This window comes from Lepisma saccharinum, chromosome 22, assembly GCF_977018435.1.
Source record: "Lepisma saccharinum chromosome 22, izLepSacc3.1, whole genome shotgun sequence".
In the NCBI taxonomy this organism is placed as follows: Eukaryota; Metazoa; Arthropoda; class Insecta; order Zygentoma; family Lepismatidae; genus Lepisma; species Lepisma saccharinum.
This window is the reverse complement of record NC_139250.1, coordinates 23,558,543-23,577,150: the sequence shown is the minus strand read 5'-3', so window position 1 is coordinate 23,577,150 and position 18,608 is coordinate 23,558,543. Positions and strand designations below refer to the sequence as shown.

The following is an 18,608-nucleotide window of genomic DNA, read 5'->3' as shown; positions in this document are numbered from 1 at the left end:
CACCCTCACTCTTTAACAACTCTCACAATACTGGCTGATATGCAATGCAAAATTTCTTTATATACCCTAAGCACGGACCGCATTGAAAACATCTGAAACAATAAGCCAATCAGAATATAACACATCATCACATTATGTCATAACCAACCAATCAGAAAACAACACATGTCTAATGCATAATATTGGGTAATAATTTGTTGCAAAACATGATGCAATATAAATAAACCTGAAATAGGCCACAAGTAGACCGGATGTAAATATGTGTGGGTGTGTGTGGGTGTGTATGTGGGTGGGTGTGGGTGGGTGTAGGTGTGTATGTGGGTGGGTGTGGTCAAGGTCAAGGTCAAGGTCATCTCAAGATCAAGGTCAAGGTCAAGGTCAAAATAATCGAAAAAATAATCGAAAAAATAATCGAAAAATAATCGAAAAAATAATCGAAAAATAATCGAAAAAATGGTCAAGGTCAAGATCATCTCAAGGTCAAGGTCAAGATCAGTGTGTGTGTGTGGGTGTGGGTGGGTGTGTGTGTGTGTTAATACGTTTGGCGTAGTTTTAGGTGTGGGCAAAAAAATATCAAGAGGGGCATATTTTTGACAGGTTTATGGACAACAATCTCACAGAAGTGCCTTTTGTAAGTGTAGACAAATCAATCTGAGGGGGGTCATACTTTCTCAGGAAATTCCCGAGGGCATTTTTACAAAAATCTTGGATTAGACAGGGTTCCACACTTGAGCAAAAAGCTCATATGGGCATGTTGAGCAAGTTTTAAGTGTAGGCAAATCTGCCTGAGGGGGGTTCATACTTTCTCGCACTGGTTGTATAGCCAATTACACTACTTTCTGAATTATTTTTTTCATAAGTGTTTACTAATTTTAGTGCAAAACCACATGCTTTATGTTTAGCTGTATGTGTTTTACTTGATGCATTCGAATCTGGAAAACATGTTGCTATTAGTTCTTGTATTGTTTCTAAATCTCTCGTAAATTACAAATGGATTTTGTATTAATGAATTATAATTAGAAAATTTTATAAATTTGTAAGTTACATGAGGATAAAGATAACAATATTTAATATGTTCCTTTAATTTCTCTTTACGTGTTTTCCCACCTCTTCCATCAAATTTTGTAAAGCATCGATCACATATTGCTATTTTACCATGATCTGATGTTATTTGACTATGTACCAATCGTTCTAGATTCTGTATGAGACAATAATATTTCTTGTTTCTCTCTGTAACATATAATAAATGTATAACACGTGTATCATCTGCTGCTGGATAGCAACGCAGTACATAAATTTCATCTTTCTTATTAACACCATAAACTTGCACAGCTATTGGTCGATTGTAGTGTTCTTTATATTGTTTTTCAAATCGACCAATAGCTGAGATATCTACTGAATATTTTATGCCTGACATAGATTTATAAACTCAGCTCTATATATATACTTACGGACTAATGATTTATCACTTGCAACATGAAATGTCAGGACTTTGTTGAGACCTGGGAAAATGAATGAAGTGTCAAATGAGATATTAAAATTTAGGTATGATCTGGTTGCACTTCAGGAAATTAGATGGCAGGGGCAAGGAAGAATTGATAAGCCTGGGTACACATTATTTTATAGTGGACCAGAGAGGAGGACCGGACAATTCGGTGTAGGCTTTATAATAACCAAAAAGATGAGAAAAAGTCTTATGGAATTTGAAGCAATTAATGAAAGGATGTGTAGAATACGGTTGAGAGGAAGATTTAGAAACGTAACAATTATAAATGCACATGCGCCTACAGAAGAGAAAGATGAGAACGAGAAAGAAGTGTTCTATGACAATCTGGAACAAGCATGTGGAAAGATCCAAAAGTATGATATGATAACCGTATTGGGCGACTTTAATGCTCAGATAGGAAAGGACAAGAATCAACAAGGGGTTGTAGGGCGGCATACTCTCCATGCAGAAAACAATGAGAATGGGAACCTTCTTTGCCAGTTTGCTGTCAGGAACAACATGATCATAACAAGTACCTGTTTCGAACATAAAAGAATTCACTTAGGAACATGGAAGGCACCTAACGGAACAATAAGCCAGATTGATCATATACTGGTTAAGGCACGTCATGCCTCATCAGTTATTGATGTGAGAAGCTGCAGAGGGCCCAATTGTGATAGCGACCACTACCTGGTAAAATTAGTAATGACGGAAAAATTGATAGCGGTGCAAAGAAACGAGATGGCCAAGTGAAAGAAGTGGAATATGAAAAAAATGAAAGACGAAGAAGTTATTAGTGAATATGTAAGTAAGGTACAGAGTAAACTGAAGGAGAAAGAGAATAACAGACTTCGAGTGGTTGAGGAAGAATGGGAAATAATAGAAGGAGTGATAAAGGAGGCAGCACAAGAAACTTTTGGAGAAGAGAAAACTAAAAGGAATGAGTGGTTTGATGAAGAGTGCATACAGGTTATAGATGAGAAGAATAAAGCTAGAGAGAGAATGCTACAGAGGGAAACTCGAAGTAATACTGAGAGGTATAAAGAACTAAGAAGGAAAGCACATAGGGTATGCAAGCAAAAGAAGAAAATGATGTATAAAAAGAAGATGCAAGAAATAGAAGAACTAAATCAGCAAAGTGAAATAAGAAAATTCTATAGAGCTATAAATAGAATGAAAATAGGATTTGAGCCAAGAATAGAAGTATGTAAGGATAAGAATGGGAAAGTAATTGTAGAAGAGAGTCAGATACTCAATAGATGGGCAGAGCACTTTAAAGAGATTTTGAGTAAAGTGGAAGACCATGAAGAAGAAGAGCAGTATAATACGAATATACAAAATAGGGATGGTCATGAGGTACAAGTACCTAGTATTGAAGAAGTTGAATTTGTAATGAAGAAAATGAGTAATAATAGAGCTCCAGGCGAGGATGAAGTGATAATTGAACTTATCAAACTTGGTGGTAACGCATTGTTGGCAGCAATACATAGATTGATTGTAATGATATGGGAAAATGAAACAATGCCACATAAATGGAAATCTGGAATAATATGCCCAATTTATAAGAAAGGTGATAAATTGATATGCGGAAATTACAGAGGCATCACACTTCTTAGTGTGGTCTATAAGATCTTGTCAGGATTGATCAGTGAGAGAATAAAATGTTACACAGAAGATATACTGGGAGAGTACCAATGTCGATTTCGCCCTGGCAGAAGCACTACTGATCAGATTTTTATAATTAGACAGATGATGGAAAAGTTTTATGAACATGATGTGGATTTGCATTTTTTATTTGTTGACTTCAGGCAGGCTTTTGACAGTGTTAATCGAAATGAACTGTTTAAGGTACTTGAAGAGTATAATATTCCCCTCAAAATAATAAGACTAATAAGAATGACTATGAGTGGTACTAAGGCACGAGTGAAAGTTTGTAGTAAACTGAGCGAAGAGTTTAAATTCAATACAGGAGTGAAACAAGGGGATGGCCTTTCGGCAGTATTATTTAATCTAGCATTGCATAAAGTAATGAATGTAGTTGATCAAAAGGGAACCATATTTGGAAAATCCAGTCAAATATGTGCATATGCAGATGATGTTACAATCATTTCTAGAACAATAAGAACACTTAAACAAATCTATGAGCAAATGGAAAGAGAAGCAATAAAAATAGGGCTCAATGTAAATGAAAAAAAGACAAAGTATATGAGAATGTCTAACTCTGAGATCAGAAGAGCACCTCAAGATCTGACAATTGGAGATAATAAGTTTGAGGGAGTTCCTTGTTTTAAATATCTGGGGACAATGGTATATAGTGATAATGATATGAGTAAAGTAATAAAGGAAAGAATACAGGCGGGCAATCGTGCATATTTTGCAAATATGCAGTTGTTTAGAAATAGACTGATCGCAAGAAATACAAAGCTTAAAATTTATAAGACACTGGTACGACCAGTTGTCACTTATGGATCAGATAATTGGACTTTGAAACTGTCAGATGAAAATGCCCTCAGAATATTTGAGAGAAGAATATTAAGAAAGATATATGGACCTGTGAAGGAAGATGACGACTGGAGAATAAGATATAATGCAGAGCTAGATGATTTAATAAAAGGCCAAGATATAGTGAGATTTGTCAAAGCCCAGAGAATAAAGTGGTTGGGGCATGTGGAGAGAATGATGGAAGACCGGATGCCAAGAAGAATGTTGAAAGAAAAGCTTCACCATGCAAGAAGAAAGGGCAGGCCCCGACTTCGATGGATAGATGACGTCGCTGCAAACTTGCGGACAATGAAAATTAAAGGATGGAGGAGAAGAATTGATGATAGATTGGAATGGAGGCTGATTTTGGAGGAGGCCAAGGCCCACCAAGGGCTGTAGAGCCAGAAAGAGAGAGAGATATATATATTCAGGATAATTATAATTAAAAATACGATATTTATGGTTAGATGCTGGATGAAAATGGGCTATGAGACACCATAACAAACATTTATTGTCATCGTATTGAATATTTATTACAGCATTCTTGTTTTTGATGTGGTCGGGTAATTCAATATAACTAGATCCACCAAGAGGCTCATATTTTGCTATTTTTAATTCAAGTTTATGGTTTGTATCACAAAGTGACCAACCCGAACCTCTTCCTTGGAACTAAAGTTGTTTTAACTTAAGTTCTTCACATGCTTTATCAGAAATATTAAGCAAACAATTAATATCATTACGGTGTAAATCTGATATACTTGTACGATGAAAGTATCGTAGTCTTTTTCTATCAGAATGTATATACATAGATGATAAATTAAAATATATTTTGAGAGAAGTCATTTCAAGTTTATTTTGAATTGCTTCTATAATTTTTTGTTTCAGTTTACATAGAAAATTTGGGATATCTGAGTCTTCATCATTTATCTCTGATGTGGTATATTTTTTTGTAAACAAAATTTCTTGTTTTTGGTTTCTGTTATTCATTTTTTGTTATTCTTTTATATAATTTGTGTATATATATAATTATATATATTTTTTAAAAAAATGTTAGGTTTTGTATATTAAAAATTTTAAAAGTAAAATTTCTTTGGTTTTATATATTCAATTTTTTTTGTTAGAACAATTTATACTTAATAAAATTTAATTATGAATTTATATGTTATTAGTATTCTACATACCAAAGTACATATATATTTTTATATATTGCCTTTTTCTTCTAAAACAATGTACACATGTACATTTTCAAACGTAAAAATTAATCAGAATACACACATTTGAGAAATAATTTTATATGCACTACACAGCACAGCAGAAATCATAACTTAAAACCAGTATCTACATTTTCAGACGTAAAAATTAATCACAATACACACAGTTGAGAAATAATTATATACAGCATTGTACTACACTGTAAAATAACTCAAAATCACTATCAATATATCTATTTCTCTTAAAAAATATAATAATTGTAAATATATGCTTAAAATATACTGATATAGGCTCAAAAAGTAAATTTTGCCCCCTATGAGTTGAGCGTTGATAAAAAACATAATTATTTCTTATACTACAAGTAGAAAAATAGTAAAAAATGGATTTTTTTTATCTTTCCCCCTTGGAAAATTAGCTGAAATCAGGGTAAAATGAATAAATACAAAATAAATGGCTGCAAACGAAACAAACTTACTACTTATGTATGAACATCAAAATTCTCAAGATTCTATTTGTTCACTTTCCATTCTGTTTTGCACTGGATAAGTCAAAATCACTGTCGTTTTTTAAAAGGGTTCCCAAAACAACTATCTACACTGCACCCATTAGAGAAATTTTATACACAAGAAATTCGAGTGTCCGGACTGAGTGTAGGAGTGTGGGCATGGTTACTTCTTACTTAAATATCAAATTGTAATAATGCCATTCAATTCTATTTCTACTTTCAGCTTCCTTAGGTGGAACATTCAGCTTTTTTGTCGGAGGGAGTCTTATTTCCTTGGTGGAGCTTCTATACTTCTTCACTTTGCACCCTTTCTGTGCTTTGTTCAAAACCAAACTAGGGAAGAGGCAACGTTTAGCTGGACTGAATGGTCTCTATATTGGAAATCGAAATAAAAGGTTTTCCAGCGCCCCCTGGAAGTATAATCCTCATCTACCAAAGCGATTGTATGGTAACTTTACACAAAATCATCAAAGTAAACTTAAGATCAGGTATGAATTTTGCTTATCATGTGTGATCTGTGGTAAAACACCAGTTTTTAAATAAGTTAAATAAGGAAAAGAGAAAATTATGCAATGTAAAATTGGGTACTTTTAACTAACTTCACTAATACTCATTTTATTAATTTTCTTTCCAAAAAGAGAAGATGTTGAAGTTAAAACTAAATGCTTAATATCAAATCTTATTATACCCACGTTAGAAGTACACTGCCTTCCAAAAGTTAAGCACGCAATGCAGATTTGAGTGACTGAAAATCGCTGCTGATGTATATGTCAGTTTTTATGTGTAGCTTCCTTCTTGTAAGTAGTAAAGAGTGAATTATCTGTACCTAAGTGCTTAATCTGTGCTTTTGAAATAGCATAAAAGCGAGGATTTCGTGCAAGAATCATCACACTTTCGTTGAAGACGCCAGTACATTTTAAAGCTGATACGAAGTGTTTATAACTTTTGTAGGATTATTTTTGATAATATTCGTGTTTCTATGGCTGAAAGAAGACGAATGACAGATAGTGAGCGCTGGCATGCTGTCGGCCGCATTGAAGCAGGACAGTCAATCAAAGATGCCGCTATTTTATTTTACGTTGATCATTCGGTAATTTCTCGATTATGGAAACAATTCCAAACAAGTCACACAGTTGTCTGGAGACCTGTGCCCGGTCGTCCAAGGGTTACCGCTCCCTCTGATGATCAATATATTGCTATATTAGCCAAGCGGAATAGACGAGCGACCTCCACAACGTTTACATCTATGGTTGCAGCGGTACTTGGTAAGACAATATCTGCCAGAACTGTGCGACGAAGGCTCCACATGAAGGGATTGTACGCCCGAGTACCACGTGTTTGTTTTGCACATGTCAATTGGACTTTCTCAGATCGGTGCAACGTTCTCTTCATGGACGAGTCCAGATATGTCCTGGAATCATATGATAAGCGTGTAAGGGTCTGGAGAGAACGAGGCACACGCAATCAGGCCAAGAACATAATCGAACATCACGCATTCAGAGGTGGCAGCGTCATGGTGTGGGCTGAAATTTCAATGGGATATAGCACCGAGCTGTACATCTTTAAAGGCGGTTCTCTGACGACTGCGCGGTATCGGGATGAAGTCCTAGACCCCATTGTGAGACTCTACGCTGCAGCCGTTGGTCCTGATTTCCTCCTTATGGACGATAATGGCCGTCCCCATCGAACCAACACCGCCGACTAGTACCTGGAAAGTGAGGGCATTTCTTGTAAGGAGTGGCCGGCGTATTCCCCCGACCTTAATCCCATTGAAAACGTTTGGGATGCCCTTGGGCGTGCTGTCTCTGCACGTTTACCTTCTCCAGCCAGTCTCAGAGAGTTGAAAACTGCCCTAATGGAGAAATTGTCATTGCTCGCATCTGCAATGGTTGATCACCTCATTGAAAGCATGAAAAATCGTTGTACAGTTTGTGTGAAGGTCCGTGGTGTTCACATACCATATTCATGTAAGTTTTGTTTTGGTCACATACCATATTACTGTAAGTTTTTTTTGGTTTGTTTGCATTTAAACATCATTATGTTAATGGCCCAAATGTGACGTCATCATATAACTTACGAAAAGTAAATAGTTCTTTCATCTTTTTACACAATTCTTTTCTTCTTTAATGCATCAACACATTTTCTACCTTCATGTGCAATTTTGTGTTAATTAAAGCTTTACTTTTCCACTTTTATTTATTTTACCATGGCGACCTTACCTTTTGGAAGCGTGTTTACATAGGTCAGCCTCCTTGAATCCTTGAATCCGGTACCAAGGACCTGCTTTAAATATTTCTTCTTACGGATCCCCTGAACAGTTGAAATCCTAAATTGCTTCAAATATTTATTATAAATATGATAACGGAAACAATAAACGAGGGCAAATTGAAAAGGGCTTAATTTTTTCCGGTTGAAATAATAAACATGCAGGGAAATCAAAATATATGAATTGTTGTATGTACCTTGCACTATTTTCCACATGGTCCCCACAATGGTTCACCCATTTGTCCCATCGCACCACTAGTTTGGAGATGTCGCTGTTGTGGAATTTGGCCGGTTGATCGTGGAACCACCGCCGGACAGCAGTCTACGCTTCGTCGTCGCACCATGATCAGTGTTTTCCGTTGTGACCCGAGTATGACAAGTATTGTCATAAGGCGTGTTTATTTAACTGTACCTGTGCGTATGTTGGAATATTTAAGAAAATGATTCCACGTCCAAATATCCAACATAAACAAATGTTCAGGGAGATCACGATAGGTGGAGTGTTACAGCTGATAGAATTCATTTTCACTCGCGTTTATACTGGAAATGAGTGCTAGATGGCACTGGTCATATATTATAACAAACTGTAAATTCTCGCATAAGCGTCTCACCGAAATATCAGTTTTAGTACAAATTAATTTCATTCTTATTTGAGCATATTGGTTGTACTTTTGGTCTGAAGTTATCAGATCTTTCATTTTCATAAGATTAACCGCGAATACGTTTGTTGTCGGTGTATGCACAGGGACGTTTGGATCCGATGACGATTTCTCGGGGTCCTGCAATTTGTGCAGGTGAAATTAAACTATTGATTTTGCAGCGTACTTTTGCATAAAAAGTTAAGTAGAATTTTTCAGGTTTATTTTTACAAAAGGTTCCTAGACACACACACAAATGCATATATTGCTCAATAATACATTAGAAGTTTTTGTTACGCTAACGTGGTAAAACGTGCTATGTTAAAAATTTATGAGGGCCCCGGGAGGAGGGAACCGGTGATGTTCGAACAAAGATGATCGGGCATGTTGGTGTTTGGAAATTTACGTGAGGAGAAAAAATCCTTGGATATTTGCGTTGACACGGCATCTGGATGGCGATGGCTAATTGATTCTCAACTATCAACGAATGAATATCGGCTGGACAAATGGGTGAAATGTGATACTTTAATCGGACGTTGGTTGGAAAAAGGTAGGCTGATGTTCACCATAATTCATTGCCTGAGCTCATGTCTTCACATTTAATTGGTAGATCTGCCTAAGGTACGTTCAGAGATTAAAGCATGCTATCGTGTGTTCCGTGTGGTGTTGAGAAGATCGTGAAATAGTCGTACTGAATCTTGTGGTTTATCGCAAATGGCGGACGACGCCATTACCTTAAAAAGTGATTTTTATCGCAAAGCGAGTAGAAAACTAATATAATCCTTTCAGTAAGGGTGGATCGTGATGTTGATGTAAACGAATGTGATTTATATCTTCGTTACATATATATATATATATAGTATATATTTAACTTTAACTTTCTCTCAAGGTCACATGTCCGTATATGGGCACGGTTGATATATACAAAGACATTAAGTCGTATCAGATGTACGGCTTGGAAATCAATGTGTTGTAGGTTTTGAACTTTTCAGACCTAGGTGGTATCAGATACGGAGATCACGTTACAAGTAGTAATATGAAAATTTAAGACGGAGTTGCCTAATTTGTCAGCAAATGAACAGTGTTAATAATGATCTCTTATGAGGAAAATGAATCGGCTGTGAATGCTGGGGTAAACAACATTGTTTATTTAAGGGAGAACGTGAAATCTCTCGATGATCATGAGTAGCAGTGGTGTAAAATCAATATTCTGATAAATGAGTTCAATAGTTTTCGAATTCTGTCTCACTCTGAGTATTCACACAAGATTTAATGTGAACCTGTTGCTTGAATCCATGTACTTTCATATGTGTATTCTCTTCCAGCAGGGGAAATTTTGAGTGTGCTGTCAATGTCTCCAGTATCATCATTTGTTCGAAATAAATTCGCCAAGCTTTGAGGGATATAAGAGACATGTATTTCGGTTCTATGTTCATTCTTGACTCTTGCCTACATTAAGAATTTCGTTCTGTTAGGTTCAAATGAACAGGTAAATGTATTCTTGTTACTGGGAAACTAGTATACATAAGGGCGACTCGGAATTGCCAGGTATTAGGGGCATGGAAATACATTGTGGTATCACAGACATTTTTCCCTAAATATTCTCTGGGCACTCCTGAATTAGGGAATCAGAATCAAATTAATCGTTAACGCAGTCAAGTATTCTTTTATTTAAACATTTTCTTTATTAGGTGGGTACAGTAGTATAATCTTTTCGTTCCTCTTCAGCAACTCTTCAGTCAGCGCTTTCCGCGTTGCGAGCGCTCATTGTCATGAAGGTCTTCTCGGCCATTTTGAACTCACAACATCACCACCGCATACTTCTCAAAGCGAGAAACTTGTGCCCATACGTCGGCTACATTTCACTATGGATCTCGATGGGCATTCGTCTCTTGCTCCATAGAAATCGAACAACACTTCACTGCTCATACGACGTGGACGTGTTAAGTACTACCGCCATCTTTGCAAACTGACAGCCGCGCCGTGCCGCGGAGCAGCCGAGATATAACTCTAGGCTGTTCCAAGAAAAAACATTGAATGTACATCTCGGTTTCTCAATCACACTAATATTTCGGCTGAAAAAAATAGAGGCAAAGACGTTTCGTTTTGCCCTAGTAGAACAGTGAACAATAATCTATTGTGTAGTATAAGGGGTATAAGAGGTAAGCCATTGAAGACACCTAAACCTCAAGTCTTTTCCACGTAATGCAAAAGGACGTTATTTTGCAGACCAAAGAGTTTCTGGCGTCTGGACTCACAGCCAGTATAATACTCTGTGAGGTTTGTTTAGTGTTTTGTTCATCTTTGTTCTAACTGTCTCTTCATCCACTTCATCTCATTACCATTCACCGTCTTCTTCGCGATTAGTCAAAAGTTTCAGAAAAGTGAAGCAAGATTATACAAATCACTAAATATCTCTTGCGATTGATGAAAGTCATTATAATCACTTTTTGTATTAAGTTTCACTTTTATTGAGCAACGTAGAGGACATTGGAACTCTTTCTAATAATATTGTCTGGTAAACATAGAGTGGATCAAGTCCTGTATTATAAACATATAATATCAATCAATAAAAATAGTTTAAAATTTTGTAACATCTTTTTTTCTTTCCTACCTCTGGCAAGCCATGGAACACGTTTGATTTTAATATCTTTATTTATTAATTGGCAGAATTTAAACTGTAATATTTCAAGGTTTTTACGATATCTTGGGAAGTCATGAATACTTCGTTCAAGTTATCTTGCTGCACGTTAGGAACCAGCAGTGAAAACAAAATAACCACCCATAATTTCTCTTTCACAAAAGGAAGAAATCTACTAATGTAAATGTCATACCTTGGCTATTTTCAGGTTTAAAAACATCTGTGGAATATTGTCAAAGCATATTTCAGAAATATTTGCAAATTACGCACAAAGGACATCTTTTCATGGAATGAAGTATCTTTTCAAAAATCAGTCTTCACGATTTGAAAGGTAAATAAAGTAATTATTAGTGATTTATAAAAAATAGTCCATTACACAACCTATTACATTTGCAGTATGGGTTATGATGATAACATTAATCGTGCAAATTGTACGTGGTAGAAAATATAATGGAAAATTAGTAGTAAGGCTAAGCTTTATGCAATGAGTAGAATGCTGCTGACGTGTGTTAAGTACCATTATACGTATTAATTGTGATCTGTTTAAATTTAGGATGTATCATTGTTTCTTTCTGTCTACTTAATTGAAATGTTGTCTAGATGAGCATTCCGAATTTTAAAATCAGTAAGTTTAATTTGCTAAAAGAATACTTCTTTGTAAGTTAAAGTCTTTGCCAGCAATTTATTATTATATAGCCTATTTCTGGTGCATGATTGCTAATGACAAGAAAGTTGGTGATCAATTCTTAAAGAGTAATATCATTTCATGGCCACAATGTCTTGAATAACTGAATCATGAAATAAGCTAGGTTGCATTATTTTGTTAAAACGTTGTTACTAAATTTATTAAATAAAAATATTGTACTCTTACGTTTAATCTTATTTTCAAAGGAAAGAGTTACCGCATGAACGATTGCTTACAAATGCCTTCATGAAATGTTTGTATTCAGGTTGTTCTGGGCAGTGATAATAATCACGTCCATTGGCTTTACCATCACCGTGCAATTGCAGTTGTGGGACATATTTTATCACAAATCTGTCGACTATACGGTGGAATTGGACATTGAACACTGGAACTTCACATTGCCTGCTGTCTTCGTTTGCTCCAACATACGCCTGTGAGTATTACTCTCTTAGCTCTGACTCACTCATTTCACTAGAGAATAAAAAGTTATTTGCTTTAAAACAATCTAGTTTAGCTACGCCATCCATTCACAGTGAATGTAACACACAAGACGATTCCAAACACTCAGAGTATGGATACAATACCGTAGAAGATAGTGTAGTCCTCAAAATGCAGTCTATGTTGCATGTAATACCAGGGTGAACTTCCACACATACAACCTGGGCTGAATGATGCGTCTGGACTCACAGTCAGCATAATCCTCTCTGGAGTTTATGTAATGTCACGTGTATATGTGTTAGTGATTGTCTTTTAACCAATTTCATATTATCAACTTTCATCATCTTCGCGATTATCCGAAGGTTGCAGAAGGGCGAAGTAAAATAAAATATATCTAATCAAATAAAATAAAATCGTTTGGCACAAAGAAATGGAAATGTTGTATCAAACAATAAACCAGAAATATTCATAGAATTCCGTAAAAATTACATGTGTAACTTTGTTGAATGTTGAAGAGATGACATAGAAGAATACTAATCCTTTGTAGGGGAATGGATGAACACATAAACCACACACCACAGGAAAAGAAAAATAACAAAATCGATAAGAACAGTGGATTTAATTTACTTTATCTAAACTCACAATAGGAAAAAGTTAAGTTCCATTCTGACATTTCTTGAAACTTAGTGTTAAAATAAGTATATTGTAATTCAGACAATGTATAATTAAATTTATATATTACTAAAACACCATTTTGATTAATATTCAGACAAGTATTTCATAAAACTCATGGAAGAGATATATGCGTATTTATTTATTAAGTTACAGAATGATTTCATGCGAAGAAATTATGAGAGACTGTTTCTGGAATGAGAAACCATTTGACTGTTGCGATCGATTCAAACCAATATGGGCGGAGTGGGGTCCATGTTTGGCACTGAATTCCCTTCACACAAGGTGAGAATTTCTTTCTACTATTCATGTTTAGTGTCATATATTAATCTCTACATATACTGTAGTACAAATGTAATTTAATAATGTAAAACTATGGGATCAACACGTGCTGAAAACCCTTAAGATACTAATGATGTCTTCACTCTCTGCAAATCATGTTACACTGCCCCCCAAAAGATAGCCTCGTCTCCGTCTTTAATTAGGTAGGGTCTCTTTGTGGGGTAGACAAATGTTCACGAAAACATTAATGAGAACAAACAACATAAAGTCATGTTTACGAGCAATATGCTAGTTTGGACTGCATCTATAATTTATGATTCACTTAGAATCAAGGCCACAACCTTCTCTCTCTCAAAATTAATTTCCATTCTTCTTGCAAATGTCCTATATTACCCAAATTGAGAGTTATGTTTGTATAATAGATTATTTTCTCAAAAAAAAATATTTAAAATTGTTTCCAGCGAAAATAACTTTGTTTCTCTTCTAAGTATAAATTTCTCAAGAATTACGTTCAAGGTGATTGTTAAGACAATGCTTGTACAGCAATGGAAGCGGCCCCGGCACTCACCCAGCGTCGAATGACATGGGTACCTGGGAGAAACCCTGGGGGGTAAAGGCGGTCAGGGGCGTGATGCTGATCACATCACCCCCACTCACGACCGGATCAAGAAAGTGTGGGGCTTTACCTTCATGGCGTGGTGCTAATCACAGGGGAGCACTTTACCTTTTCTTGCTTGTACAGCTGTACCGTGCCTCATTATAGGCGGGTTTTATGTGACGTCAGGATGAGCACAGCCTCCATGTTTGCTGCCAATTTTATTTGTCATTTTCAAAGAAATATCCACCACGTAGCATTCAAAGCATTTCACGAAGGTGAAACAAACCTATAATCATTTTCCTAATCAGGAACATGAAGTGAATAAATCAAGAACAATGCCTGTGTGAGTTATAAGCGACACATCTTAAATGTGCCTTACTTCTTTATATATTTTTAACATAAATAATTTAATCATTTCAGAAATGGTAACGACTTGATTAGGATACCTGCGGGAAATATTGGAGTTCTTGATTTTGACGTGTCTCTACACTATCTCTGGGTGAGTTATACTCTATTCTTGACTTCCAATATATTAATGTGCCTTTAGAACGCAGTGCATATCTGGTGTTATAGCATAAGATAATGATTGTATTGTATTGTAAATTGGTTAGATAAGGCATGGTTTTTCTACATGACAAATGCACGGAATGCATGAAGTAGGGTAAGCACCGTGAACACAAGACATTCGAGAAGTTTTTCCACATCTTTCAATTTTATTTAGTAGCGACTCGACCTCTACTGTATCACAATCTTATAACAAGTCGATAAAAATGCATTCAAATTTGTTTGTATAATTTGTAAATATCCTACGAATAGGTTACTTTTCATAATTTTACATAATTAATGGATTTATTTGCGTAAATATTGATTGTCGTAGGTATTTATTCAAGAGATAAAATATTTTTTATTAATAATAACAACATTGTATTATCATAAAAAAACATCAAATTAATATGAGTAGAAGTTGAGCTGAATTTAGTATCTAATTTGTGTTAACACAAGAGTATTTTAAAATAATTATGAGCATTTAAAACTGAGGAAATTACGTAAAAATTACTTTACAATTGTGTATTGAAATTCATAGATTTATTTTCATTAATCAATACGATTTGAAGTTACTGACTCGAAATAAGTTTCGAGGTAGACTTCTTTAAGAAATTTTCTGACACCCCAACGTTAGGATACGGGTTGAAATTTAATATACTTTCTTCTCGATCACACCTTTTGCATATTCTATACTCTATCCCGAAAATCTCGGGATAAATGTCGCGCATATAGGCAGAGAAGAGGAGAAAGTGCATGAGCGAAGCAGTACACGCTTCTGCCAAGGCTGATAACTACACTCGCTCTCCCCTTCCCCGCAATCCCGTTTCCTTGCACGTGTTCATTCGTCGAGCCGTCTCGCGTCACTACTAGCGCTGAGACTTTTTTCCTTCACTCACTCCAGGGATTTTATTTGACGAAACATTTGGTTAGACAGGAACTATATCATTGCACCAAAATAAAGCACCAGCAAACAGAAACATTCTGGCCAAATTTTCGGCCAATCAGAATGCTCCTTACAATTAGGCCACGCCCCTCTTCAAAAGAAGAAATCTCTTCAAATGATGACGGCAGAATCGGTCTTTTACACCTACTTATGGAGATCGCAGTTTGCTGCATATTAGATAATGTTAAAACTGCTTGTGACCAAATCTTAATCAGTTTGTTGCATAAAATTAAAGAGAGACATTCAAACTGAACTATCGAATGCTCAAACTTCAAACAGAAGCTAACATCTCGATGTCACAATATATTTGTTTCAACTTTACGTTAGGTGACTGTAGTGAGTGTTGAAGAACTTCCGTACTACAATAAACACGGCTTCTCCGAATGGTTCAGAGTTGACAGAGAGTATTACTACTGGTTCAGATTGTCCGAGGTGGCAGCTGAAGATGAAGTGAAGGATGTTCCACTTGATTCAAGGAACTGTCGATTCCCCGAGGAGAATGAGGGAATAAAGGCTTTCCCCGTGTACAGCTTCAGTGCTTGCGTCTCTGAGTGTCGATTGGAGAAAATGTTGGAGCTCTGTAACTGCAGCGACTATCACTTGGGAAGCAGAGGTACGTGGAACCAATATGCTAGAAACTAAAATATTATAATGGAATAGAGTACTACTATTCACCTAGCAAATTTCAGTGAAAAATGCTGGCTCGACCAGGACTTCAACCCGTGTCTCTGGCATACCGTGCCATTGCTCTACCACTGAGCTACTGAGCCAGCCTGGCCTCTCTTGATTTTTCGCTGTCGCTGTTTTACCTACGTGGAATGGTCTCGGCCAGTGCTACCCCAACGGGATCTGTTGCCTTTGAAACACAGTAGACTTTGATGTTGCCTGGTTCCTCCCTGTGTGCCTAATCTTCAATAATTAACATGCATTGAGCCTGCATTTTTTGCTGAAAATTTCTGCGTAGTACATCTCCTGTGTGTGTCTAATCTTCAACCACTACTACTATCTAGTGTTCGAAAAGTTAATTATTTTAGAAGTAGTTCTGTTCAAATGCAACTGTGAGTTAGTTATGACTAGGGATGGGAAGTAGATGACAAATCGACTATTTTTCTGAGCCTTTAAAACAATGCTAGACCCGATATCAGTCCGTTTCCTTTCAGCTAGAACCAGAAAACATTGTTTCGGGCTATGTGTGCTTTTAGGTAATTTTTCAGTATCTCTTGTCGCATTTTTCTTCATTTTTGAGGTTTATTTCACTCTTCCACTGTTTAGCCCCATTTGCTGGCAAAACTTACATATTAAGATTTCCTGGTATAGTCTTTGTAGCTAGCAGCCCCCCCGTAGCGGAGTGGTTAGCACATCGCGCTAGGACTACAGGGATCCCTGGTTCGAATGCCGGCCTTAGCATAGATGTTTTTGTGTGTCGAATCATCATATCGTCACTCATCCCCATCTTCGCAAATTAGCCAAAAGTGGCTCAAAATGCGAATCAAAATAAAGCAAATCAATCAATTGATATTTGCAACTAGTTCGCCTTCAATCGATAATATTGTCAATGCAAGAGTACAATATAATTTTTATGTGAAATGTTTGGCAACGGAGTAAATTATTAATTCTCGTAAATTTTTTTATCTTTTACCAAACTTAAAATACTTTGTCTCACGCCAACTTTGCTGACCACTATGATCACTTTCATCTGTGGTTTTAAAGTAAAATTATTCACCATATTTTAAAAAAAAAAATATATGTATATAATGTGATGTACTGTATTTTCAGATACTGACCTATTACTGTATTGTGCAAGTTCTAGGTCATTTTTTATAATTTTTGGTCGTTCTACAGGTTATTTTTTGAGTTTTTTTAGGTCATCTACTTCCGAGCCCAAGTTGCAATGATTTTTAAAAGTAACTGTAATTAACTTCCAATACATCATTATCAATAATAAACAATAGAAGTAGGAATGGTCTCGTTCTACTTTTCATGTGTGCTACTTCTGAAAAGCATTTATTATATTTTCCCTACATATTTTTTTCTTGCAAGTAGCTGCCAAACCATCTCCACACATTTTCTGAAAAAAAAAAAAATAATTGTTAAATATTTTGTAATGTACTGAATCGAATGCTTTACTAACATCAAGATATAAAATATCGTCCAATGAGAATGCAAATGTTTTATCTCCCAATTGTAAACAAATCGAGATATTTTGGCTGGCGTCTATTTAGGATGAAATTGATTCGTTCAACCAATATTGATATATTGAGAGTCTTTTTGGTCTATGTACAGATTTTGGAAGCAGCCACGAGAATGAAAACTCGTACAGCCATGAAACCTTACGACAATTTCCTCACCCAACTAGATGAGCCATCCGAGTGTGATATAAACCACTTACATTCTAACCTTCGTCACTTGTGGGAGCTGCTTAACAATGGTAGTTGTATTCGCTTCTTACTTTTGTTGTTAACAGACAAAACGTTTGAATAATAGTGGAATCAAAGTACTTAATTGGTTTCCAAAACATGAATTATTTATTTTATTTTGGTACCGAATGACAAATTTATAATGAAATTGTTTCATCTCCATCTCGTTTCCAGAATGCAGTGTTATATCTGGTAGATAGAATACTGGCACTCTGAAACCAAAATTGTGTTTAGTGGAATTGTTCTATCTGAAATTTCAATAATTAATTACAGCATAAGTAAGTACCTAACGAAACAACAACATATCAGCCTTTGCAGCGATACAAACTGTCAACACAATAGTGACAAAGGTTCAAAAAACATATCATGTCAAACTTTAAAGTTCTCTCCTGAAAAAAAATGATAAATTGGACATAGAGCATTTATATTCTCAGTGAACGACATATTGTTTTTTATATAATGTTGCTTTACTAATGACATTAATGATTTACATTTAACAGAGCTATACTGGTTCTTATCAAGTGCCTATTTTCCTATGAAAACTAAAATATTTGTACATTATGCTTTCAAAACGTACCAATTATACTTTATGACAAATTATTTTAAATGAAGACATAACATGAACAATTTCCACTATGATTAGTTTTTGACGTTGAATAACATTTATTTTCAGTATTCGAAAATGTCTGCCAGGAAATAAAGGTGGTTGACCCCTGCTATAACATGCATAAAGGTATGAAAATATTTAATTTGAAGCGTTTCTAACTGCAAAATGAAAGACATATTAAGTATTAACACA

General features: G+C 35.6%; 1 protein-coding gene across 1 annotated transcript in view; it reads left to right on the top strand.

The window, feature by feature from the left end:
* The window catches only part of LOC146004737 (uncharacterized), a 105,305-nt gene that overhangs the window by 59,445 nt on the left and 27,252 nt on the right, over positions 1-18,608 (top strand). The window contains exons 10-16 of the mRNA XM_083143699.1: positions 5,908-6,172; positions 11,437-11,559; positions 12,179-12,346; positions 13,174-13,308; positions 14,324-14,402; positions 15,720-16,005; positions 18,483-18,542. Coding sequence (XP_082999825.1) covers positions 5,908-6,172; positions 11,437-11,559; positions 12,179-12,346; positions 13,174-13,308; positions 14,324-14,402; positions 15,720-16,005; positions 18,483-18,542 — 1,116 coding nt within the window. The remainder of the gene's footprint in view (positions 1-5,907; positions 6,173-11,436; positions 11,560-12,178; positions 12,347-13,173; positions 13,309-14,323; positions 14,403-15,719; positions 16,006-18,482; positions 18,543-18,608) is intronic.